The sequence below is a fragment of the Mizuhopecten yessoensis genome, unplaced genomic scaffold (assembly GCF_002113885.1).
Source record: "Mizuhopecten yessoensis strain PY_sf001 unplaced genomic scaffold, ASM211388v2 scaffold5989, whole genome shotgun sequence".
Taxonomy (NCBI): domain Eukaryota; kingdom Metazoa; phylum Mollusca; class Bivalvia; order Pectinida; family Pectinidae; genus Mizuhopecten; species Mizuhopecten yessoensis.
In genome coordinates this window covers 405647-433513 of record NW_018406324.1, presented here as the reverse complement: position 1 = coordinate 433513, position 27867 = coordinate 405647, and the positions used below count along the sequence as shown (strand labels likewise).

General features: G+C 36.0%; 2 protein-coding genes across 4 annotated transcripts in view; one reads left to right on the top strand and one right to left on the bottom strand.

The window, feature by feature from the left end:
• LOC110451401 (centrosomal protein of 63 kDa-like) overlaps positions 1-21550 on the top strand; it is a 38007-nt gene extending 16457 nt beyond the window's left edge. For all 3 annotated transcript variants that reach the window (XM_021499388.1, XM_021499390.1, XM_021499389.1), the window contains exons 7-18: positions 36-170; positions 641-760; positions 1470-1615; positions 4306-4392; positions 5038-5149; positions 5259-5519; positions 8350-8505; positions 14171-14298; positions 14580-15100; positions 16867-17018; positions 17389-19019; positions 19086-21550. In XM_021499388.1, coding sequence (XP_021355063.1) covers positions 36-170; positions 641-760; positions 1470-1615; positions 4306-4392; positions 5038-5149; positions 5259-5519; positions 8350-8505; positions 14171-14298; positions 14580-15100; positions 16867-17018; positions 17389-17538 — 1968 coding nt within the window. In that variant the 3' untranslated portion in view covers positions 17539-19019; positions 19086-21550. The remainder of the gene's footprint in view (positions 1-35; positions 171-640; positions 761-1469; positions 1616-4305; positions 4393-5037; positions 5150-5258; positions 5520-8349; positions 8506-14170; positions 14299-14579; positions 15101-16866; positions 17019-17388; positions 19020-19085) is intronic.
• A 2035-nt stretch (positions 21551-23585) lies between these two features.
• On the bottom strand, positions 23586-27848 carry LOC110451411. The gene is made up of 3 exons (XM_021499410.1): positions 27702-27848; positions 25523-25765; positions 23586-24851 (listed from the first exon to the last, which is right to left on the bottom strand). The coding sequence occupies exons 1-3, from the start codon at positions 27709-27711 to the stop codon at positions 24691-24693; spliced, it is 414 nt and encodes a 137-aa protein (XP_021355085.1). The 5' UTR covers positions 27712-27848; the 3' UTR covers positions 23586-24690.
• Between the last annotated feature and the right edge of the window lie 19 nt (positions 27849-27867).

Below are 27867 nucleotides of genomic sequence, written 5' to 3'. Positions count from 1 at the left end.
TTTGACCTTTGCCTCTATTTATCTGTGACCTTTAGGGCCAATCACAGACATATCAGAGCCAAGTAGAAAGGAGGAGACAACTCCTAGACAACTCGGAGGTCAGCTTTAAGTCACAGATTGCTCAGCTGGAGAGTCAACTAGAACGTACCAACCAGACTCTGGTTACACAGGTAAATCACAGGAGAATAAAAGTTTTATGAATGTAATAAACTTTGTGACATCTTTCAATAAAATCCAAATTTATTTAATAATTACCTTTCTAAGCGGTAATATTTTTTCTGTGGGTGTGGGTTTATTTACCCCCCAGTCCTGGTTGAGGGTTACTTGGTACAGGCAGATGTAGATGACCTCCCAGATTCCAAGTTCAAGAGGAAATGCATTCTAGGTGTCTACGACTTGCTCCTGAGGTCACGTGTTTGAAAGGTCACAGGACCTCAGATAATTAAACATGGAGAATCTAAGTCCTACTGTAGGCTACAGTAGTGGTCAAAATATGTAGGTATTCATAGTCTTTGTGCAATGAAAAAAAATCAAAAAAAAAAATCAGAATTATCGGTATACCAACACAGATGAACTTGATTCTAATATTCTTAAGTACTGTAAGTTTTGTTGAATAAATCATTTTTTTATTTTCTTTCAGGAGGGAAAGGTAGAAAAACTGAAATGCTCACTGGAAGATGCCATGAATGCACACAAGAAAGCCATGGATGATAATGAGCGGCTCCTCGTCGATCTGAAAAAGGCAAACAACACAGTGAGGGTAAGATGTCTGAGTGTATTATAGTGTGGTTTATACTAACACTGAACAAGGAGGATAAAACAGAAGTCAACAGCATATAGCGGTACAGGATTTGGTTTCAACAAATTTCATTGAGTTAACAAAAGGATTAGACAACAGGCAGTGCCTATATAAGTCTTCTCCTGAAGTGGCTGCGTTGTATCTTGAATAAATAGCACACAATTCTAAGGGTTCTTTGATTGAATTTATTGACAGAATATCCACTAAAATAACAATATAAAAAGCGTTTAAATCTTCTCGATTCCAGATTGTTTAATCGCTGTTTTCTAAACTCTAGATCAAGCATATCTGCTCCCTGTTACCACTCTGTCCGAACTGACCACAACATGCCAAAACTAAAACCATTGACCACACTAAAAATTGACATAACATTGAATCAAACAAACAGGTTTACAACACATCATGTGTCCTGATTGGCTCATACACAATGCTCACTTCCATTCAAACTTGTGACATGGGATATTAAAATATCATTGGAATATGCCATGCAGAAGGCTGATTCCACATAATACTCATCAAAATAATAATATGTAAAATATACATATTTTATTTCATTCATTACAAAATTTGAATTTCCCTTTTAGACTGATTGCTAATGTGAGGCTTTGTTTCAATATAACTTATATACTCCATTACCCCTGACAAATATTATGGACCTTGATGTGTGTAGAAGTTGGAGGAAGAGAAGAACCAGATGGAGGCTGACCTACAGAGTAAGGATGACTTCCTGTATGCAGCAAGTGAGGACAATAGTGGATACCGAGAAGATCTTCTCAGAATGGAGGCCGCTTTAGCAGAAAAAGACAACATCATTAGGTAAGGGGAAATAACCTCAGGAAGTGAGGAACCGTCATAATGGTGTCCTACTTAGCAGAGATTAGTTGCAAAAGAGTCACAAAAATTCAACGTCAAGTAAGACATGTAGTTCACATAAGCCAGAGGAAAGCACACTATAGCAAACTTATGTGAGGCAGAAACTGTCATAATGGTGTCCTACTCATAGACAGAATCTGTCATAATAGCGTCCTACTCATAGACAGAAACTGTCATAATGGCGTCCTACTCATAGACAGAAACTGTCATAATGGTGTCCTACTCATAGACAGAAACTGTCATAATGGTGTCCTACTCATAGACAGAAACTGTAATAATGGCATCCTACTCATAGACAGAAACTGTCATAATGGTATCCTACTCATGGACAGAAACTGTCATAATGGTGTCCTACTCATGGACAGAAACTGTCATAATGGTGTCCTACTCATGGACAGAAACTGTCATAATGGTATCCTACTCATGGACAGAAACTGTCATAATGGTATCCTACTCACGGACAGAAACTGTCATAATGGTGTCCTACTAATGGACAGAAACTGTCATAATGGTGTCCTACTAATGGACAGAAACTGTCATAATGGTGTCCTACTAATGGACAGAAACTGTCATAATGGTGTCCTACTAATGGACAGAAACTGTCATAATGGTGTCCTACTCATAGCCAGAAACTGTCATAATGGTGTCCTACTCATGGACAGAAACTGTCATAATGGTATCCTACTCACGGACAGAAACTGTCATAATGGTGTCCTACTCATGGACAGAAACTGTCATAATGGTATCCTACTCACGGACAGAAACTGTCATAATGGTGTCCTACTCATCGACAGAAACTGTCATAATGGTGTCCTACTAATGGACAGAAACTGTCATAATGGTGTCCTACTCATAGCCAGAAACTGTCATAATGGTGTCCTACTCATGGACAGAAACTGTCATAATGGTGTCCTACTCATCGACAGAAACTGTCATAATGGTGTCCTACTCATAGACAGAAACTGTCATAATGGCGTCCTACTCATGATCAATGGAGAAGTGGCATCATCGAGTAATGGTACGTGACTCAGTAGAACTGAGGGTGAAAAACACCTTGTTGGAAAAGAATGATAATAATTCATTAAGGGTCATAGTTGATATTATATAATAGAGGGCTGGGCGTCATCTCGAACAGGACATAGATCTGATACTCTGATAACCAGAAGTTCCCTTTCGACAATTGTTAAAATCTTCACCATATTTTTGTGACTTTTTACGTATGAAATGTAATAGATAAAAAACTGAAAAAATATATATATACATAAAATAAAAGATTATTTTCAGATCAATCAGCAAGCTTAATATTTATATGCAACTTTAAGTATGTAAATATCTGCCCCAAACTTCAGTGCTATAAACCTGTCCATATAATATATATAATTATATAGATTAATGTTTACACTCACTAAAGGCAGGACTTGGTATAATTTGATATTTTATGGATAATTATTAAAAAAAAAGTAGAAAAATTCATTAATGAATAAAAACAATCTAGTCCATTTTATCCCTTGTTTTCTATAAAGATAAAATAGTGCTTTGATTGTCTATGATTCAAAACAGTCCTCAATTTCCAATTAATTACCCTCATTAACGTGCCATTGTCATTTAAACCTCCAGACATAGGATCCTATCATTGTCAGATTTTCTGTTCTATTTAAAAACCAAATGAGATAGAAATCAGATCTGTACATAATCGTTTAGGTTCGATAAAATGTCTCTGACATGTTTTTTCTGTTTTAAGTCTAGAATTTTGATAATTCGGACCAGACAGATATGTGGTGTACCTACTCTACTGTGATCTACCGATCTGTCTATCTGATCAACTTGTTCGTACTTGTGACTAGATCCTTGATCAGATAACACGGAACTCGATCAGATCTAAACCCAGAGCATGAACAGCTTGACTAACACATACAGTAGACCATGAATTACAATGAAACTTCTGTTATTTGGAGAAAACAAATTCTGACAGAAAAATATATTTTGATCAAAATTCAGTTTTAAGATGTGAACTTCCTATTAGAGGATATGTCAAAAAAAAAAATTGTTAGCATTATTTAAATAATTTCCATGAAGCTGACAGGTAATAAGCAGCGTCAAGGAGAAGATATATTTAAAGACGTCAGTACTCCACACTAATTATAGTCAGTTTTCTGACCGTGTTAGTACCCTGGGAAGCTGGGTTGTGTGTCAGGGTGTGGATTTACAGCTGTAGGAGTGTAGGAAGCTGGATTTTGTCTATTCCAGGAGGACGTTTGGTGTGTGGTCTATATATCAGCACTGATGTGGGCATAGTGTTTTTGTATTGTGTTTTATTGTTGTACAATATGCACTGGCTATCTGTCAGCTGTGTACGACTCTTAACTCTGCTCAAGGTCGATTGATCAAACTCTTAACTCTGCTCAAGGACAATTTTAGAGAGTGCAACTGGTTTTAATCTTTAGTGTGGGTGCTTTTTTTTCTCAAAAACCAGCTGTTGTACTGTTTTGTTTCGAATACAGCCTTTTTAACGTCAATTCAATGTGAAAGTGGAAATTCTTGTTTTTTCCTTCAATTTCGTTTGTGGTGATGTAAAATGATACAGATAGGGCACTTAACACTTAATTTAAAGGAGTCCTCCGTTGTTGCTTTAGGTCACTTGGAGACATCAGGAGCCAGGAGGAAGGGGACCAGGTACGCCTTCTCAAAGAAGCCATGCATACGGCCAAAGAGGAAACCAGGTAATTATATCATCTACCCTATATGTGTATATGCTTGTTGGACATGTCATATCTGTCTTTTTGATCTGCAATGTGGGGAAGTAAGAGGGTGTGTTCATTTTCGGGGCAAAATTTGAAATAAAGATGTCAGTTTATTAGCTTACCCATTCGAAGAATATGAGTAGGGGAGATTTAAGTGTTTAAATTCAATCATATATTTTAAAGATTGAACAACATTTTTTTTCCCCAAAAAATATTGTTTTATACAATACATAAACATATACTTACATTCTAAATTTGATGATAATTGGTCTTAATAAAGGTAATCCCTGATATTTTCAATATTGAAGTTAGTATCCATGTTGTCAGTGGGAACAAGATTCCTGGAACAGCTTAACATTACCAAAATGTTTGCTTCAAGGTGGGAAGAGAAGCTTCAAAATGATGCTGATCAAGTTTCTTCTGGTAATGCTTATAGAGGAACTTGCAGTGAAAATGTAAATAAATAACCTCCATATTTACACAAGGATACTCATATTTTGCATGAAGGTTTCTATCGGGGGGGGTGTCAAACATGGATACAATTACAATAAAATCAAAACAGAGGGGGTCTATTTTCATGCCTAGTAGCCTACAGGGTGATAAATATCACTGATGTGTTTATAGGAAGTACAGGAGGAGTGAGAAACAGCTGAAGGAGGAGGTGACAAAGCTACAGTCACACCTGAAGAAGGCTGTCGAGGACTGTGAGAGGCTTGCCGACGACCTCGAGAACAAGGTACATTTGTAATACCACCAGTAACCAATTGCTGTGTTATGATACTCTCGTCATTAAAATGTATTTGAATTACCGTTACTAAAAGGGTACTCGTGGGTTTTGTTTACAGAAAGCTGCGTTAGAGCGACTGGAGAGTGATGAGTACGCAAAGTTCCGATCACAAATCTCCCAGCTACAGGAACAGCTTCAGGCACAGCAGGAGTCACACCAGGCTGAAGTCGAGGGCATGAACAAAGAGGTGGGCAACCTTGCCTCAGAACTTCATGGTAAGGACGTCGCCATGGCAACCTTAAGTCAAAAGGCCAGTGGCATGGAAAAGCAGATGCGCCAGGATATGGAGGTAACACAGAAGAAAACAGCAGAGCTGCAGGTGAGTGTTTCATAGACACCATGTTGCTTGTTACGAAGTCACTCCCCTACAGCACCTGTTGTAATCTGCACTTGAGTAACTTTATCAAAAGAGGACCTATTATGTAGACTTTGTGTTATAGACCCGTCTAGAAGTGTCACTGTCTGTTGCTGTGGTAGATATTTGATCTTCTTATTGTATAGGTGAAATAGTATTAATTTTGCCAAACACACTAAACCACTGAGGTGAAATATCAGAGGAGTTATCATGCTAGTATTATGTCAATACGTTATTGACAAACATTATGTTGTTCTAGACAGCAGTCATAGCCTACATAAGAATTTCCAGGAGTAATCAAACTTTAGATGGATATCTGATAACATTTAATTCATTTACCCCTGAAATTTCATAATGAACTATTCCAACATTTAAATTGGAAGAGTTCAAATGAGTCTTCAGGGTTGAAAGAGCTAATAGGTATATGTTCTGAAAACTTCTACGTAATGATAACACTACAACTATGCAATATTAAGAAGGAAACGATGAAAAGAAAATAGGAAACTTATTTTATTAATGATGTACTGTTCAGCCGCGACGTTGTAGAAGAGTAACAATAGGTCTGCCTGATCATAACTACATAAAGATGGCCAAGGAATCTTGTCCATGTACAAGTATTATAGTCTAAAACTCCAATGATATTTCACCGCTGTGGTTTGGCAAAATTAATACTATTTCACTTGTTGGATTATAGGTTTCATTTTATACAAAATTTCATTACTAAGATGACAACTTGAAGATAATACTCCGACAATTTGGCACAATATGACATCCTGTGCTAGGCTAGTGATAAGGAGTGTGTTCTGGAAATTACTTGAGGATATTTTCACATTACATTATGTGGTATAACTATAAGGATCACAAATCAGAACATATCATAACTTTTTATGACATATTTCAACAAGTACTAGACAATGTATATATGTTATTGTTCATAAGAGCCCTATAGTAATCACTGTGTCCATCTGTCCATCTGTCTGTCTCTCCATTTGGTTTTCTCTGAAACCATCTCAGAATCCAGAAGACTGATCTTTCTGAAATATGACATTGTGATACACTGTGATATGTGCATGTGTGATAGGGGGTTAAAAAGTTCCTAAGGTCAAGGTCATAGTCACTGTCACTAAAAATAGACTATGGGGTACTTTCCTCGTCTCATAATCCAAAAGACTGATCTTTTGGAAATTTAACATAGTGACACACATTGATATTTAGATGTGCTATATAGGAGTGTGAAAAGTTTTAAGGTCAAGGTCAAGGTCACTGCTACTAAAAATAGTCTGCGGGAGTAAAAGTCCTTACATAGGAATTCAACATCATGATTCATTGTGATATTTACAGATGTGCAATGGGAGTTTTAAAAGTTTTTTAAGGTCTAGGTCAAGGTCACTGTCATTAAAAATAGACCAATGATTTACGGTCGGCATCTCAAAATTCAAAAGACTATAAAATTTTACATAGTAACACATATGATATTTGGGTTTTAGAAGATTCTAAAGTCTAGGTAAAGGTCAATGTTACTAAAAATAGGCCATAGGAGGTAGGGTCAGGCTCATGGCAGGGCCCTTACTGACATGTCACAGCTTACAGTTCATGTCGGTAACTACATTGAAACATATTAGAAAAATGAAAACTTTCACTTATTTAGCTTTTACAGCACCTTTAAATTAATTCTAAAATATGCATATAGAAACGGGTTCTCTCACTAAGAGTTATATCGTAAAAGCATTGTCATCGGGAGAAATTCAAGGACCGGTAACAGGGCACTTGACATTCTTCTTATTAAAAGTCATGAACATAAGAATTTGAAATAACTTGTTTCATAATTGTTGTAATCATAAAAAATAAAAATCTTTTAAATGAAAATAAATGCATATATATACCTGGTAAATTTAACATAAAATTCACACAGATCAAGTGATTTCCAGACCACACCCTATAGTGATGTAGATATCACCTTTTATACTTATGTGTTTGACATTTATTTTTACACAAGTTTATTGGCTCTGAGTTGTAATAAATTGAACAGGCAGTAGGTGTGTTTAAATTGTACAACACTGTTTTTGTATCATCCTGCACTTATTCATGAAACCCTGTGTCCCTGTCTTGTCCAAATTCAAGTATGCGTACAAAATTCTACTCTTTTTGAGTGTTCCTGAATCCAGGCTTTGTCAGCCCGATGAAGCTTCCTGACTATATATAACTTTATTTCACAAACTACGTGTGTAGATGTGGCTGGTAAAGCTTCTGTGTCATGCTTCTTTTTAACTTGTTCACCCCTGAAATTTCATAATGAACCATTCCGACCATTGAATTGGAAGGGTTCAAATGTGTCTTCAGGGGTGAATGAGTTTATAGGACGGTGTATGAGAAACACTAACAACTCGGAATAATGTTAATGGTTTGATGAATTTTATAAGTAAATTGATTTTATAATTAGATCTGTACGAGAAATGAAAATTTGTACCCTGAGAGACTTTAGACAAGACAAGGACTACACTGTTCACTCCATGCCAGTTCTGGTTGTGTGTTAGAGGTGGTGAATTCCTGTGATTAAAATGGAAAACAAAGCTGCGTGAATCTACTAGATGTATACAGTTGCTCATCATTTCATAATCTAAAATGTCTTAATGTATTTATTTGTAAAAAAAAATACACTAGAAATGTGTTCAGCTGTAAATGGTATACTGTGATGATATTTATATGAACAGTTCAAACAGGAATCCACCACTAACCTTTTGTCACATCTAACATGTTTTCCCCATCACCTTGGTAATGGTCACATGTCTGACAGGTAGCCAATGCCCAGATAGAGGCTATACGGTTAGAGAACCGCCACTTACGGCAGACGATACTACAGCAGGCGCACACCAATGCCGACAAGACTGTATCAGAGGAACACATGCGTGCTATACAGAATTCATACAGCACCAGTGTGTCTCGGCTAGAGGTAACCTCACCCGATCTCCAACCCATCTCTCCAACATTACCAGGGTATCTGTAATATAGATAACCTATCCTTACCCTTCCACTTGTGACCATCTCCCCAACCACAGGATGTGTGTAATTAAGGTAAATTCCCTGACCTCTTACCACTGACCCCCCCACCTCCAACTCTCTTTCTTCAATATTATCAGGGTATCTGTAAGTAAGGTAACTTCCCTGACCCTCACCCTGACCCTCTTTCTCTAACACTTACTAGGGTATCTGTAATAATGGTAACCTTGACTTACCTTTCTCCTTGTGACCATCTCCCCAACCACAGGATATGTGTAATTAAGGTAACTTCCCTGACCTCTGACCCCTGACCCTCTTTCTCTAACACTAACTAGGGTATCTGTAATAAAGGTAACCTCTCCTCACCCTTCCACTTGTGACCATCTCCCCAACCACAGGATATGTGTAATTAAGGTAACTTCCCTGACTTTGACCCCTGACCCTCTTTCTCAAACATCACCCTAGTATCTGTAATATAGGAAACTTCCCCTGACCTGTGACCCCTGACATCTGACCTTCATCTCCCTGTTACCAATACCACCATCTCTTACAAAGGTAGCAACCTCCTCTGACCCCCTGACCTTCTCTGTCAAACATCAAGAGAGTATCTGTAGTTTAGGTAACTTATCCTGATTCTCTTACCTCTAACTCCTTCTCTACAACAACAGGGTGTCTGTTAAATAATTACCTCCCCTTACCCTTCAACCTGCAATGTTCTCCCCCCCTCATCACCAGGATATGTGTAATATAGGTTACTTCCCTTGACCCGCTACCTCTGACCTCTAATTTCTCTCTCCAACATCACTTATGTGTAATATAGGTTACTTCCCTTGACCCCGCTACCTCTGACCTCTAATTTCTCTCTCCAACATCACTTATGTGTAATATAGGTTACTTCCCTTGACCCCGCTACCTCTGACCTCTAACTTCTCTCTCCAACATCACTTATGTGTAATATAGGTTACTTCCCTTGACCCCGCTACCTCTGACCTCTAACTTCTCTCTCCAACATCACTTATGTGTAATATAGGTTACTTCCCTTGACCCCGCTACCTCTGACCTCTAACTTCTCTCTCCAACATCACTTATGTGTAATATAGGTTACTTCCCTTGACCCCGCTACCTCTGACCTCTAATTTCTCTCTCCAACATCACTTATGTGTAATATAGGTTACTTCCCTTGACCCCGCTACCTCTGACCTCTAACTTCTCTCTCCAACATCACTTATGTGTAATATAGGTTACTTCCCTTGACCCCGCTACCTCTGACCTCTAATTTCTCTCTCCAACATCACTTATGTGTAATATAGGTTACTTCCCTTGACCCCGCTACCTCTGACCTCTAACTTCTCTCTCCAACATCACTTATGTGTAATATAGGTTACTTCCCTTGACCCCGCTACCTCTGACCTCTAATTTCTCTCTCCAACATCACTTATGTGTAATATAGGTTACTTCCCTTGACCCCGCTACCTCTGACCTCTAACTTCTCTCTCCAACATCACTTATGTGTAATATAGGTTACTTCCCTTGACCCCGCTACCTCTGACCTCTAATTTCTCTCTCCAACATCACTTATGTGTAATATAGGTTACTTCCCTTGACCCCGCTACCTCTGACCTCTAACTTCTCTCTCCAACATCACTTAGAGTATGTGTATTACAGGTAAGTTCCTCTGACCCAACGACCCCTGACCTTTGACTTCACCATCACCATGATATCTGTAATACAGATCACTACACCTGTCCCTGCATTCACCGACCGTCTTTCTTCAACGTTATAATCTTCCTAATCTTCCCTGGCTCATGACCTCCCATCTTCACTCCAACCATACCCCTTACCTGCAGTTCTGCTCCTATAACCCAACTGTGATAATGCAGCAAAACATTGCTCATTTCAAATTCCCTCCCTTCCTTAAGCTCCAGTATTGTCTACAGAAAGGTAGGCTATGATTAGGTGTACCTCCTGTCATGATATGTTAAAGTAACATGAACATATTGTCCAGTTTGATATTGTTAAGGCAAATTCTCAAATGGCTGTATCTAGTTTGTTTTCATTCCTTTATTGTTTTTTTTGGTTTTTTAACTTTATTAATACACTTTGCACTTGCCCTTGTGATAGAGATGTTAGTCTCCGGTTGATTTGAACACAGTCTAGAATTTCACATTGTTGGTAACTTTTTATCAAAATTGGCAGCTTCAACATTTAATCTGTATAGCTGTGTTAATTTCTTTGTGTAGAATTTAATAACATATGTTAAGCATGGTGCACTTAGGGAATTCTTAATTCTAAACCTTGATTTAATCCTTCAGTTACCATTTGGTGACCTTATATAACAAAGACATCAATCTTTTGTAAAGCACAATGTTGATCCGAAAATGTTCCACTGAATACAGGTTACAAATATACCCCATAAAAATACTGCAAGTATACGTAGTGCTAGGTAATCATTATAAACATGTTTTGTATTGTGTGTAAGCTAGTAGACTGTCTAGATCTGAAGCTTTAAATAGTACACACATTTGTCTGGATCTGAAACTGAAAATGATAGTGTCTAGATCTGAAACTGAAAATAATAGTTTGTCTATTTCTGAAGCTGAAAATGATAGTGTCTAGATCTGAAACTGAAAATAATAGCTTATTTGTCTAGATCTGAAGCTGAAATTGATAGTGTGTCTACATGTACATAGATCTGAAGGCTGAGGGTTTGTAACATACAGTTAATGTTGCAATAGTGTCAGTGATTAAACTCAGTATTCAGAGTGTCCATAGGAAGTTTGGTCCAATGTGACCTGTGAAGTTGTCATGTTAGGGCTGTATGCTAATCTTATTCAACAGTTGAGGAGGCTGAGTTGTAGGTTAATTGTGTCAGTACTCCAACGCTGTACACAGTGGAATCTATTTGAAGTTTTAGTTGGTGCAAGTTTATTTGAAGGTTGGGTTGATTCAGATTTTTGGATTAAAAGGATTTGTTATAATGAAATCACTTCACAAAGGACGCCTATGAAATGCTGCCAATATTAATTGAGGTGCATAGTCTGATACAACTTTGATATGTTTTGTAAGTGAAATACAAAAGCAAGTCATTTAATGTCTGTTAATTTTAATGCCATGTGGTGCTAGCTAGATTAAATGAAGTATCGACATAGAATTCTGTCATCCATTCAAAATCAAAATTAAACTCATGCTTACAGCAATATGCATCAAGTTTTCTTTGACATAAATAAGAGTAGTGTTTTCCCACTAAATGAGTTGTTAGGGGTTGGGGCAGTGTTGAGTAGTGGTCAGGTGGTGGTGGTCACACTCTACTGGTACTCCGGCCACGACTAGGACTACATGTAACAGCTGTAGGGTATAGGTACACCTGTGGTGACAGGTACTGTTAACAGCTGACTAAAAAAATAGGCACCAAGGAATTCAGACCATTTATGATATTTATCAGGTACTGGTACATTTTTTTTGTATTATTATATTACTATATATACATGTATATATTGTGTCCAGGATTTATAGTATTTCTGAGGTGTAAACATTGTGTTTGGGGACTATAGTATTTCTGAAGTATAAACATTGTGTTTGTAATTTATAATATTTCTTAGGTATAAACATTGTGTTTGTAATTCATAATATTTCTGAAGTATAATCATTGTGTTTGTAATTCATAATATTTCTGAAGTATAAACATTGTGTATGTAATTTATATTATTTCTGAGGTATAAAATAGAGACCTATACATTATAGCTGTATTGAGCTATATTTTCTCAGATTTCAAATTTCATTAAATTAAAGCAAAGTCGCATAAAACAATAAGGTTAATGGTAATGTTGACTACAAAAAGCATACATTTAGATGTTTATTTTCATTTTTCATAAATGTAAAATTTCCGATTTTTTTACATCATTATTTTTTTTAAAAGAATACTTATATTTATGTCTTTTGTTATCAACCTAATGATACAATCTTCTTTAAAAAGCGACTTTGTTTCGTTTTCCTTAAAAAAGAAAATCACTTGAAAATAGCTCAAAAGACCTATTTCAGATAGGTCAATAGAGCTATTATAGGTCTTTACAGCTATATAGCTCAATCGGCAGAGTGTACTGGACCTGAGTATTTCTGAGGTGTAAACAGTGTGTCTGTAATTTATAGTATTTACGGGTATAAACATTGTGTTGGGGATTTATAGTATTTCTGAGGAATAAACATTGTGTTTGGGGACTATAGTATTTCTGAAGTATAATCATTGTGTTTGGGGACTATAGTGTTTCTGAAGTATAAACATTGTGTATGTAATTTATATTATTTCTGAGGTATAAACATAGTGTTTGGGATTTATCGTATTTCCGAGGTATAAACATTGTGTATGTAATTTATATTATTTCTGAGGTATAAACATAGTGTTTGGGATTTATCGTATTTCCGAGGTATAAACATTGTGTTGGGGATTTATAGTATTTCCGAGGTATAAACATTGTGTTGGGGATTTATAGTATTTCTGAGGAATAAACATTGTGTTTGTAATTTCTAGTTTTTCCGGGTATAAACAATGTGTTTGGGATATATAGTATTTCTGAGGAATAAACATTGTGTTTGTAATTTATAATATTTCTGAGGTGTAAACATTGTGTCTGTTATTTATAGTATTTCCGGGTATAAACATTGTGTTTGGGATTTATAGTATTTCTGAGGTATAAACATTGTGTTTGGGATGTATAATATTTCCAAGGTATAAACATTGTGTCTGTAATTTATATTATTTCTGAGGTATAAACATTGTGTTTGGGATTTATAGTATTTCCGAGGTATAAACATTGTGTTTGGGATTTATAGTATTTCCGAGGTATAAACATTGTGTTTGGGATTTATAGTATTTCCGAGGTATAAACATTGTGTTTGGGATTTATAGTATTTCCGAGGTATAAACATTGTGTTTGGGATTTATAGTATTTCCGAGGTATAAACATTGTGTTTGGGATTTATAGTATTTCTGAGGTGTAAACATTGTGTTTGGGATTTATAGTATTTCTGAGGTGTAAACATTGTGTTTGGATGTGTAATATTGCCGAGGTATATTTAACATTGTGTCGGGATGTATAATATTTCTGAGGTATAAACATTGTGTCGGGATGTATAATATTTCTAAGGTATAAACATTGTGTCGGGATGTATAATATTTCTGAGGTATAAACATTGTGTCGGGATGTATAATATTTCCGAGGTACAGTGTATTATATCTGCGGTACATGTATACATTTTGTGTCGGGGATTTAAAGTATTTCTGAGGTATAAACATTGTGTCGGGATGTATAATATTTCTGAGGTACAGTGTATTATATCTGAGGTACATGTATACATTTTGTGTGTGTAACTGATTGTATTTCGGAGTAATTTCAACTAAAAATATAGGTTAATGTGTCTGGGATTTATTGTATTTCTATGGTATAATCATTGAGTCTGGGATTTACAATAGTTCTACGGTACACAAGAGAATGTGTCAGGGATAAAAATATTTCTGAGGTATAAACATTGCGTTTGGGATTTATGATATTTCTGAGTTATTACCATAAATACTGTCTGTGATACATAGAACAGGTTTCAGTGTTCCTTCCTTTTGATTTCAGCACGAGAACCAGCAGTTGAGAGAAGACATGGAATGCTTGAAGGAGGAAATGAATGAGTTGGAAGAACGGTACGAGGAACAAGTGCGACTTGCTCTCCAGAATGTAGACACATCGGCTCAGGATGATAGGTAAGTCTGTATCAGAGTCTTCAACCTAAACCTGTCACTGTGCGAGATACAATTCCCATCTGTGTTTATGTTGTCATCTTCAATCCTTTCACCATATTTTGTTAGCAGTAATAAACAGAATTATACAAGTCCTCTCTTTGATCCGCATCAGAAATGTTTCATTTCGGTGTAGCGTAACTAAAAGATTCTACATTATAAAGAATTATTGTAAAAATTATATATATAATGTTCATCATATGACTTCAAGAAGTATTGAGGAATTTGTCTGTTTTTATTACCAGGATAAAGAGGTTTGAGGAGAACTCCGAGCGCCGTGTTGAGGAGATCCAGGAGCGACTCCACTCCACCACACAACAGTACAAGGAGGAGGTCCGCATACTTAAAATAGGCAAGGCTCAACTTGAGGCACAGCTTGAACTAGAAAAACGCTTACGGAACACAAACACAGAACGACCTTCAACATCACGGTTCTCCGATTTTGAGAGGTCATCTTGTGACCAGGACAACGAAAGGAAAAATCGGTACTCAGATACAAGTGAGAGACACTCCCGATACTCCAGTGTCGACTCTCCTGCCAGGTTCTCTGACCGGTCACGTTATTCAGACATGAACAAATCGCCACAGTTCATGGACACTGATCGCCACTCTCAACACTTACCCAGAAATGATAATAGTCCGTCAGAGTTCAGGGAACCTGACCGCCACTCTAGAAATGATAACAGACTTTCAAGTTTATCTGATCCCGGAAAGAGACATTTGGACACTGACCATGAAAGACAGCAGCTTTCACCTTTAAGAACGAGTGAGTTTCTTTTAAAACGAATTAATACATGTATGATGAAATGATTTACTTGTTTTGTCCCAGGATGTGTTACTTTAACTCATTCACCCCTGCAGACACAATTGAACTCTTCCAGTTCAAAGGTTGGAATAGTTCATTATGCAAGTTCAGGGGTGAGTGAGTTAACTCTTACCATAAAATAGAATGTTATTCTGCATTCCTGTAAGAAAGATTACCATATCACCCATACTTCATAACAGATTCACATTCTAAGGTTATGTCAAGTATTAAGCAATTCATGGCATTAAGTGTGAAATAGTAATAAGCCCTGTACCTATGTACCCATTGATAAGGAGTACGACCCCATGCAGGCTTACATGTCTATCTACATGACAGAGAACATTGTACTAAGCTATATATTTTATGATGGGTAAAATTGTACAGTATTCTTAACGGCATAACATTTTATACTGTGCTTAATTTCTCCGAGAAAGATTAGGTCTATCACTACATTATTAGATACCACAGGGAATCCTGGCTAAGTTTATACTGATATAATTATGTATAACTATGTCTATAAAGAGACATTTTGATGAATAAGACAGCGTGTCGATTTTGAGGACGAACCAGTATTTTTGTACCATCAAATCATGTCATATCTTACAAGAGGATGTCCTAAAACTCTGGTGTGAGTTAAGTGAGGTTTTCACTCCATACAAGTTTTAATTTATTGTTTTCACAGAACTCATAGTTGCTGATGCATCCCCTCGAATATCATTTAAATTTTACCCGAGGGTTTAGGATATTCCTCTGTAAGACTGCAGTGACATTGTAGAATTAACATAATCTTTCCCCACCTTGGGGGTAAGACAGAAAAATCTTACCCCCAAGGATTGAGATTTTTCTGTCTCTCTCTAAAAGTGGGAAATTTTTCTCCCACATCACGCACGTTTTGTACAAGTGGTAATTTCATGAAATGAAAAATGTAATGTTTATTTCATAATTTCCAGCAGGTTGGAGTTGTCTTCCCTGATCTGCTATTGTTGACGTGACATAATTGCATTGTTGATGTGATGTCATGCAATTGTTATGACAGGGGAATTACCCCCCCCCCCCCCCCCACACCCTTGTCTTTATCTCAGCGTAATGTGAATACAAAATTATGGCTGCTGTAAACATATTTATTTTAATGCATTCAAATTTTAGAACATACTCAAATTTTTACCAATTAGTGTTTTGATCTGTTGGCATATTCACAATATATGCATTCGAGAGCAATGTACAGAAACCTATATCAGCACACGCCATTTTTGTCTCGCTGCCACGAAGCAGCAGAAGCGAGGCTAAGGTGTTGCTTTTCCAGTGGCGGCATCAACATACAGTTTTTGTGTTTAAGTAAGTTTCACTGAAAGTATAAGTGCTAGACCAACCAAACTTGGACCATAGATGCATCTTAGGTAGTACATCTCAACCCATGCATCAAATGCTGGATGCGGCCTACTTTTCATGGTCCATTGACTTTGTCAGCATCTCCATCAACATCAAGTTTTTGTGTTTAAGTTAGTTTCTCTGAAACTGTAAGTGCTAGACCAACAAAACTTGACATGTGCAATTGATGGTCAAAGCAGGGCACAGGCGAGACATATCAATCTGTATGACTTGTTAAGCATAATATCTAAAATGTGACAAGTGGTAAAATAAGATTACCGCTAACTATGCACATTTTCAGTAACAGTATCTAGGAAAATTGTCATCAACTGGTGAAAATTATTTTATTTCAATTGCAGGACCACCTATAGAAGGCACCACTGGGCTTGACCTTACTAACGACCTTGATCCAGAATTAAGGGTCAATGGTCATGCCAATGCCAGCTTTGAGACGGTCCTGAGCAGCCGTCCAATGTCTATATCAGACAGTTTACAAGATGTCAGCATGGAGGTAAGTGTTTTGGTGCTGTGTACATTGTCCTGACATTTTGTTCGAAGAAGTTCATAAATTACTGAATTCCATGGCATAAAGATCGAAGCTTTGAGGCTTTTAGTTACTTTCTTTTACATGAATAAATTTGTCCAAGTTGAATTTGGTAAAATGATTATACCTGTAAAAAGCAATACTGTAAATAAGGATATCACCCAGTTAATTTTTTTCGCCCAGAGCAATATACGAAAATCAGCATATAAGTAAAAAATTCTAATGGAAAATCAATTCAACAGTGAGAGAACTTGATTTGAAAGATGTAGATACATAAATGTTTTTTCTTGAGTTGATGAATTATTCAGAATCACATGTGAATGATTTTTGCCTTCAGGTGCCCAGTCCAAGGAATTCGGTGTCACAGAAGTTTCTAGAAGCGGAGAATAAACGTGCAAAAGAACTTGAGTTTTTGATAGACTCGCATATAGAGGACCTGAAGCATGGTACAGATAAGATTGTTAAAAAGTACAACAGGCGACGGTAGTTGTTGGTGAACGTGGCGTACAATAGTCCACCAGTTCTTTGAGGATGTTACACCATACAACTTATTCTTGTCAGACATCCTGTGTCACTAACGATAGTGAATGTCAACAGAGATATACAACAGTTTGCCATCTCTCATGAGGACAGATTGTTAAAACGTACAACAAGCGCTTATTGTTACTGGATGTCACGGACACCATACAGCTTGTCGTTGTCAGGATAGCTTACAGCAGATTTCTGTTTCTCATGAGGACATCATGTACTGCAGTATGTTTCAAAACTGGAAGTAATTCAAAGAAGACATCATGTACAATAAAATATGTAAATATTTCCCATGAAGATGTTGCTAGGTAGTGACGTGATAGCATGCCTGTTCAAAGAAAACTTGATACCAAATGTACAGCCTCTAATTAGAGTTATGTATAGGAGCTAATTCTGTGATAATCTTGGTGTATATAAAGTATTCATTCAAGACTGAGTACATGAATTTCAATTTTCGTATCAGAGCTTTCAAAAAGATCTCTGCTAAAGTTTATCAACAAATTTGATATTTGTTGAGGCATTAGGAATAATAACATTGCTTAGGAACGATATTAAATCTTAATATCAATTTTTTTTTTATAAATTCATATTATAATGTACTGTTTATGTTGTCATTGTATGCTTTATGATGGCTACTTCCTCCGTCCAACTTCTGCTTGATAGATTGAGATTTTTGTTATGGGTATTGCAAATGTTAAAGATAATTGATGGATTTAAATTTCTGGTTGTTATAATTGGCAGCAATGGAACTATATATTGAATAGCTTAGACATTGACAACAGGGCAGTTATTTCTAACCAGTCATACCACTGTATACCCTATAGGCCTGCCAGGCTGTCGGCATGTTAAGGATCCCTGTACCAATGCACTGTTTATTTTTCGTAAATACAGTGACCTCCCTTTAACTTCCGTTTGGAAATAACTGAAGCACAATTGGGCAAGAACCTTTCCACTGACCAGAGCTGGCTAGAGCGATAGTATAACAATTTGAAATCAAGTGTTCAAATCCCAGTTTATCAAGGTATGGTTTTCTTTTCAGAAATGATTTATCAAAGATATAATCATGCCAGAAAAATACAGTTTCCAAGACTAAGTTACAGTTTTTTGGCAGTGGTACGGGGATCCTTAACCCTTTCACCCCTATGTAACTTTAGTAGACTCTACCATGCAATGATCCGGATGAGTCCATTATGGTCTACAGTGGTGAAAGGGTTAATTAGGTTTGTCTCAAATATTTACTTTACCGAATAATGCATCATATCTTGGAAATTAAAAATTTATGATGTAAAGCAATTCCATATCGGCTAATTATGTTAAGTAAATTAGTAAAATATCAGTGAGTCATGATGATTATCTGTTAACATATAATGACCCAAGTTACCTCTGTCTCACCATTGTAGCATTATCTGTGATACTTCGTAGGGGGACCAGCCTGTCTCGGTTACTTTTCTGGATCTTTGTACCTAAAAATGTTGTAAACGGCTGNTAAACGGCTGTCAATGGAAGGTTACTTTACTGGATCTTTGTACCTAAAAATGTTGTAAACGGCTGTCAGTGGAAGTTTTACGAGTTTGTTCCATAATTTGCATGTTATGTAGGGGACAGTATTGTTAGTACCTAGCTATGAAACGAAAGGTTCTAGCTTTGAACCACTTCGTCCTTTCAAAACCACTATTATTCCAGTCTATCTAGCTATGCAATGAGGTATCAGCATATTGGGGGAGACATTCTCACATTATGGAAACCCTAATGCTTCAATAAACTTGCAGGCTTAGAAATAGACTGTACTTTTATGTACATGTGTTGTGTAATGAGTTATGAAGATTGTTTAGACATGTAATTACCCAGTACTATAGTGATAAATGGTGGGTGTTTCTAATATTTTGGCCTGTTTTATATGTGCAAGAAATGCACAAAAATTGTAATCACAAAATGTATGATTACATGGAATTTTTTAACAACCGTGGCCTATCCAGTTCTTTACAAATAATATTTCATAAAGATAAAACATTGGTGCCATTTCAGAGGTGCACAATTTCATACTTGAATTTAAAACTTTTTACTTGCTCAACATTAACCTTTACGATAAACGACTTTGGTTGTTGGGCTTATGGAATTGTACACCCCTGTCTTACTAGAATACAGAAGCAGTATTAGTGCAACATACATCATCTTTAATAGTGCCTTTATAGAAAACTTTACAAATTGTTAAAGTTTATTTTTATTTTCATTATTGCTAGATTTCAAATAGCATTGCTTACTTTCCATATGAATCTCATAATTATAGGACCTAGGATGGAAAATGAAAACTTGTTATTTTCGACAAGCCATTTTCCAAAAATTTCTCATCATTTAAAACAATTTCACCCAATCTTGAATTAATTTTTCCAAATATATGCTCACAAGCACTGCTAACCATTTTTTTTTTATTTATATGTTCAATTCTTTCCATTGTTGTAGGGTGAATGATAAGGGTGAAAATAAAACAACAGTGAAAAATTTACATTTTTTCAGCACTGCGATTCAAATTTTCAGAAAGGGTGAAGCTTAGTTATCCAACTGTTTTTCTTCCCTGAACAACAAAATAGGGATATTCTCTATCACTTTTCCCAAAATTATTAAAAATGATAATTAAAAACTAAATGTAAAAAGGATTCAAAACGGTCATATGAATGAAGACAAAAAGCATGAAAATATTCATAAAAGTTGTTTAAATTGTTTACTTGACTATGTATTCATTGTCTGTGTCTTGAAGGTCTGTAACATCCCATTTCATTTCATATCTCTAATGATTAATATTAGTTATGTTTAAAAATGTAATCTGTACTTTGTATTAATTCCAATCAGTATTCACCAAACATCAAAATCAATATTATTATGACATCATCGTCATTATGACATCATCATCATCACAGACTTGATAGCATCATCACTATGTATCGTTATCACTGCAGTTATACAATCATTATTGGTCATCATGATTATATTGATTAACCTGATTACTAAGCAATATTATAAAGTGTTCATTGATGTAATTATACCAGTGTGTTTGATAACAAGGTTGTTACAATAAAGGATTTGTAGGTATTTTACCTTTAAAAGAGGAAGCAACACAATTATACATTTGTAGAAAACTTCTAAAAGCTGGGGATAAAGTGTCCCGATAAAAAAAAAATCAAAAGTTAATTTGCATATCTTACAAATCTTCATTTTTCTTTTGACAGGATTAGGGACTTTTTGTAGAGTTTGATAACTGTTCCTGTCTTATTGCATGATTTATAAAGATCAGGTCCATAATTCCTGTCTGTAAGGGGTGGTAACTCTGGTTGCCTACACGTATGGGTTTAGTAATATATGTGTTTGTTTAGAACAGTTCACTCTTATTATAGTGCACATATTCCTTTGCTTGCCATCTGAATAGATATTACATTAGTACTCTTTGATTAAGTTTGAATTTTTAGAAATAAGAGCAGATTAAAAATTTGCATAAGCTATCCAAATTATTTTTGTTGAAAATCAGTCGAAGTACATGTATACAGCAACTATTAAGACTAGGATATTTGTTTGATTTACGAATGGTATTCAATCATCTGATTTTACAATGAAACTTGTTTTACTTAGGCATATATTATTTTCATTTTTTTCACCCGTTTTGGACTGAACTTTTTTTCTGATAGTGGTAAGCTTCATGTTCTCCATTACTGCTGTTGTAACATGAATAAATGGTTCATTAGAATGACCAGTTGACCAAAATACACACTGTAGGATTTTGCTTACTAAAATTCTCACCTACTGCCAGTCTTTTTATATATATTTTTTTTTTTTTTTACTTTGAAATTCATGGTTTCATTGCCAAACAGTTGATTGAGATGATATTAGTTTAGATGTTTTGTATGTTAAATGTTGTTCTTGTAAATTGCTCTACATATTTATAATTTACTATTTAAATAAAACAAAACTTGAACTGATAACTGGCGTTTTGTTTTTTCACTCGCCACTCGCAGAATAAGGTACGCGGTCAAAATAGGTAATTTGATTTATTACTGTAGACCAAAATGGACTCATCCAGATTAATGCATGGTAGAGTTCACTCAAGTTACACAGGGTTGAAAGGGTTAAGTGACATTTTCCCATATTTAGATGAAAGCATGCACAGGTGGTTGTGGTACAAAATTGTTCAAATGCAAGGGCCGACTCCCATGGCCCGAGGAGTTGGCCAAAAAGGGCACTATTATTGGGCTGGATTGTTTTAACCCTTTCAACACTAGACCATAATGGACTTATCCAGATCAGTGTATGGTAGAGTTTACTAAAGTTACATAGGGGTGAAAGTGTTAACTGCTTTCTTCTGGAACTCAGTGGTGGATATTTGATTTGATGCATTTTTTGGCGGGGATTCAAATTGTAGAAATGGAGGGGTTGACCAGATTTTACCAAGGCCAAAAAGTGTTTTTAACTTGGAAATGATTAAGATCCCCACCCTACAAACATATATATACAACTGCTGAGTTCAGTAATAAAGAGAAAAACACACATTCTACTAGAATGACCCTCATGTCTGACCAGACAAATGATGATTAAGTTGCTGGGTCTTAACATTTGAACGGTCGGTCGAGATCCATCCCATAGCTTTATATACAATTGCTAGGCACAAAGTGACAGACACATAAATTACATTTGAATTGACCCTGGGGCCTGGCCATATCCTTAGGGACTTGTTCCTGGGTTTTGACTTTGCAACTTTTTAGATCCCCAACCTTTAGTCATATATACAATTGCTGGGCATAAAGGAATAGTCATGGTATTAGAATTGACCCTGGGGTCTGGCCACGCCTTTAGGGACTTAGTCCCTGGGGCATAACATTGAAACCTTTGAGAACCCCACCCTATTATAACATATTGAATTGCTGAGCATGTAGATTTGGATACGTATGTGCTTCCAGGAATGGCCCTACCCCTGGGGTCTTATTTGTCATACTACTTCCATCGAGAATCTTTTGCCATGATTGCTTGAATATCGAAGGGAGCGATACAGGCCTTCTGGGTCTCTTGTTCAAGATTTGTCAGTTACACTGATGATATGACAGCACAACGACCTGATGTCATAAACCAATTAAAAATAACAATAACGGGCAATATCACAGGAACAATAAAATATGAAGTTACAATCAGCTTTCAATAGGAGTACATGTGCAAATCAGGAAAGAAAACAGAATCTAATTGCTGATATCTATAGTTTTGAAACATAATTTATTTTCTTATAGGATGAGAGAAAAAGATTCATCCCCTACAGTGAGGGTATGCTGGAGGTCCCTCTACTGACCAGGGCTGATATCTGTCATACTTCCAAGGTAGATTTAACCCTTTCACCACTGTAGACCATAATGGACTCGTCCAGATCAACGCATGGTAGAATCTACTAAAGTTGCATAGGGGTGAAAGGGTTGAGGGATGATTCTTCAATAACATAAGGATTATCTGAACATCATTGTGGTGCTACAGACAATTTTTAAAATATGTTCTTCGATATTCATTTGTTCCAAGTTTGGTTAAGATTGCCCTGTGCATTATGGTGAATTCGAAAATATTTCTGCCAATTGGTGGCCTTGTCTCGGATTTAGGGTTGACCTGAATATTAACTAGGTCATAGAACTATCGGGGAATCATTGGCAGTCCAGCTTGTTTTTAAACTGCCTGGACAGAACTTAAGTAGTTGAAACAAATTAATGACTTACATAGTCATCTCCGATTTGCACTCTGCCCAAAAAGAAAAGCAACTTAATTGTCAGGACCATAATAGGATCATTCATGCCAAATTCAAGATTGAAAAAGATCTGTTTGAGAAGAATTTTAATGAAAAGTTGACATGCTGAGACCAGTGTCAAATGATATTACACCACAGCATAAGTATATTCGAGTCAGATGGCTTAAAAATCAAGTCCAAACTCCATAGATACTGGTTGTATGGCAGATAATTAAACATGTATCATGTTGCAAAGGAAAACTTAAGAAAACAACATGTATTTGTGATTTTTTTATTGTAAGTAAAAACATGGCATCAAAGTTTTTTATGTATGTTAAAAAGACCTGAAAATTTATAAAATAAAGTCCATTGAATTTTCTTTCATCTAAAATTTATTTTATTCTGAAGATGATTGCTAAATCAACTGAATATACTCCACTACAGTGTGGGCTGAAGGGATTCTGCAGAGGTAAAATATGTGTACTTGTCCTGGCCTCACGTTTCCATCTCAATGTTCAACTAGGGTTAAAGTTAGTGGAAAATTTATCAACGTTGCCCTCCGACAATGTTTCATTATGATTTTTTCTTATCGGGTGATGGTAAGGATAAAACAAAGAAATCTATCCTCTCCTATGAGTGCTGTAAATACATGAAGGCATGGTCTTGAGGTATATCATTTCCTAAATCCTATGCTATCTTATTACTTTTGAATATTAGTTACATCCTATTATATTTCTCTTTAGTTTTATGTAATACAAGTGGTATTGGTTTTTTGTGTCTTGATAAAGGAACATATTGCCCCGCAAATTTGACAAGCTCATATTGTCTACAGGATTTGATGATAGAAATACAAACACTTTCAGGCAGTACATGTAGCAAAAGATTCTATTTGAACTTTTTATCGGACAGCAACAATAAAAGTACATGTGTAAAGCTTTTGAAGAAAATTAAGTGTTTCTTTAAAAGTTGTACTTGTACCAGCATAATTAAGGATTAGTCTTAAATAACAAACTAACAAACACTGGAAAACTATTTGGTCCGCATACCAGATAAAACACATCAGATACTGTATCAATCTGAAACTTTTATCCCATAAAAATCAGCCATTTTTTACTACACATGTTACGTTCAGGTAAACTCATCCATGATGTATAGAACACTATGTTTTGTACCATTGTATAAGCACAGAACACTGTCCTAAACACTTACTCTGAGAATATGCATTTAGATAGGCTTTCATCAACAATCCTTTACTTGAGTCTATCAACAGGTCCAATGTGACCGTCACTTTTGTAAGCATCAAGGCGAACCAGACCTTCTCGCTTGCATCCAATGCGTTTGATTACTGCCTGATGGTATACAGTGGGATCAAAGTTCCTCTTCTCTATCCTGAGTCATAGCCTTGAGGTACTGTTCAGCCACCTCTGGGTTTTCAGTCTGCCACTTACTGGCCGTGTTCTCTGTGAGCCAGGTGTCAGAGGTGTTGATCCTGTTCTTCAGTCCCGTCAACAGGTCCTCCAAAGACTCGGCTGGAACACAAACATGACATTGTATCACATATCAGGTTCCTCTAGTGATTAGGTATACTGAAACACATACTGGGATACAAACATGACATTGTATCACATATCAGGTACCTCTAGTGATAGGGTATACTGAAACACATACTGGAACACAAACATGTCATTATCACATATCAGGTTCCTCTAGTGATTAGGTATACTGAAACACATACTGGAACACAAACATGACATCGTATCACACATCAGGTTCCTCTAGTGATTAGGTGATGTAACAATCAATACCTGCTCACAAGAGAAGATAACTCTGCAATACGCAAAGACGGAATACCATATAAGAGCCAAGATTTTCTGTAAAATCAAGAATGAACTTGTATGTGTGTTGGTGTCTCTTGAAATTTCAGTCATGACTTCTTTCCCAAATAAAACTTGCACAAAAACCTTTATTGTGGTCACTGGTCAAGGGCTCATAGAACTCCTCTCTTTAATGTAGAACATATATATAATGTCTTGAATTAAAAAAAATATCAAAAAGATATAGCAGCCACAGTCTTAATACCAATCGCGACCTCAAGTCTCTGTGTAAATATATTTGAAATCTGCCTTGCATTATAACATCCAGTCTCTGGGGTTTTAACTGGTCAATGTTAGTGATCCTAGCTTTGTATTATAGTATTTACCGCTTTTTTCCTTCGGGTGTGTAGATCCTGACTTATTTCCAGATGCTGCATTACCAGATAAGTCCAGGGGACCTGATTGTGTGCCGACCTCAAATGTGAACTCATCAAGGTCAAGGTCAAGCATGGCAGCTGCTTCCTGTTTAAGACTTTCAGTCTCTTTCTTGCCTTGGTCCCGCTTTGCAGCTTCCTCATCCATCTTGTCTGCCACTCGAGTCAGAAACTTGGCAAGCGCATCATCATCCACTATACAATAAAGTAAGGATAAAGACTTATCTCTGAATAATGTCACATTGACTTGTTTTGATCCTAGATTCCTCTGACGCTTTAACAAATGAGTTATAGATGTTTTAACACTTACCAATTAGTTATCACTATCAGTGATTTGACCTAGTCCACATCAACTACAACAAGTACTTCCCTTCTCCACAAAAATACTATTGTAGCTTCAAATATTCCCTTGTTAAGTGAGCTAGCCCTTAATTGTCATAGGCATTAACAAGGAGCCAGATTAAGATTCTAGCTCCCTCCAATTTTGATGTTATTGTCAAACATTATGGATTTTGTACCACGGCATGTGTATAAGCACCACATTTCGAAAATGTGCCTTATGCATTTGAAGGATGTAAGAATAATCAACAGCATCAATTATATCTACATTTCATGATCAAATTTGATTACATTCAGTCTATCATAATTAACAGTATATAATTATATATATAATCTGTATAAAACTTACAACCTACAACAAAGAAGCTTTTAAATTTTTAGCTTATATTTGACCCTTGCAGCCTTGTGACCATGAAAGAAGGCTAAGGTCATTTTAATAAGGAAATTTTATAGCAATCCATATCTAAGGCCTTTGACCCTGGTCGGCCCCTAAGTTGATGATTGATCTAAACACAATGTATTAAAATTTACACAAGTATTATGACTTTAGACATGATTGTTCTTTACTTATGTGTTAACTTATTTGACCCTGGACTGGTGACTATGGAAGGTCAAGATTGTTCATATGAGGGGTTTTATGGCACACCATCCCAGTTCTAGCTTAATTGACCCAAATATCATGACCTCGGGTCTTTCAGCTCTTGAGAAGCTGTTTAAGTTAAAGGTTGATATAGACAAATGGGCAGCAGATACCATATTACCACAAGACAATTTGTTCCAGGTAAGCTAAAATCTGCAATGTTTTTGGTTATTTTTGTACATATACCAGTAACCTCCCCTTAATTTTGTTTGGATATTACTGCAGAGCAGTTCTACCAGGTAGCTGTCGCTTAGAATGACAGCTAACAAACTATTAGGTCCAGTGTTCAAATCCCAATCTAGCCCTGCTGGATCAATTACACTCAAGCTGTAAATGACTCATATATCAGGAAGAAAAGTAAGAATAATTACTGACAAAACATCTTGTTGTTGATTATCTGTTTATAAACTTCTCCTTTATTATTTTTTTCATAAAAGCCCAATAAGATATATTTTTCTTTTTAATTAAGAATGACTTATCAAAGCTGTAGTCATGTCAGTAAAACATTCCAGAGCATAGTTGCAGTTTTTGGCAGTGGTACGGGGATCTTTTAATTCAGACAATATTTGAAAACACGATGACAACTAAGAGTATAAAGATTGAAAGAAAATTAAGAGTAGTTGTATTTACGGTGAAAATATCACCTATCAATAAATACTTCATTAACAATGAAGATAACACGTTTAGTGGTTTAGCACATCAGTTAAATTGAAATAAATGCATTTATAGTTAACAGGTTAACACCAATGAAAAAGATGATTTTGTGTTTGAAGATAGGAATGATAGAAAAGATAGTAAGATAAAAAAAAGCATACTAGTCTATTCATGGGGCCTTATTTAAAAATAGTTATAGAAAATAACTCTGATTTAGCGATTGGTTATTTTAAGGCATTTTCTCTTATTTTTTATTTGTTTATTTATAGTCAACTGTTTTTAGCAACGCTACTGTGAATATCAGATTCCTAACAGTACATATGATTTGAACCACAGGTGCTGGACACGCTAATAGTAATAATATGATGTGTATATATATACTATATAACAGTATAATAGTCAGTATTAGTCACTGTTAGTATAATATACTACACATCATTCAGTGTCCAGCACCTGTGGTTTGAAATAATTAAAAAATACGAAAATTTCTTCACGAACCTGCAGCCATAGTAATTACATGTAATGGGAGCAAACCCTTCAATCAGAGTTCAAGTATTGTATATCGTGCACTCGTCAATTTCAATATCATGCTGTAGCTTTCCTCGCGTTTGTGTACATGTTGACAGGGAATTTGGGAAAAAAATCAGAGTTATCTACCCTGAAC

What these genes read in the sequence shown, in the direction of transcription:
- LOC110451411 (XM_021499410.1), bottom strand. An exon ending in ACACCCGAAGGAAAAAAGCG is followed by an intron (nt 24,852 to 25,522) that starts GTAAATACTATA and finishes TTTGTGTTCCAG; the next exon opens with CCGAGTCTTTGGAGGACCTG.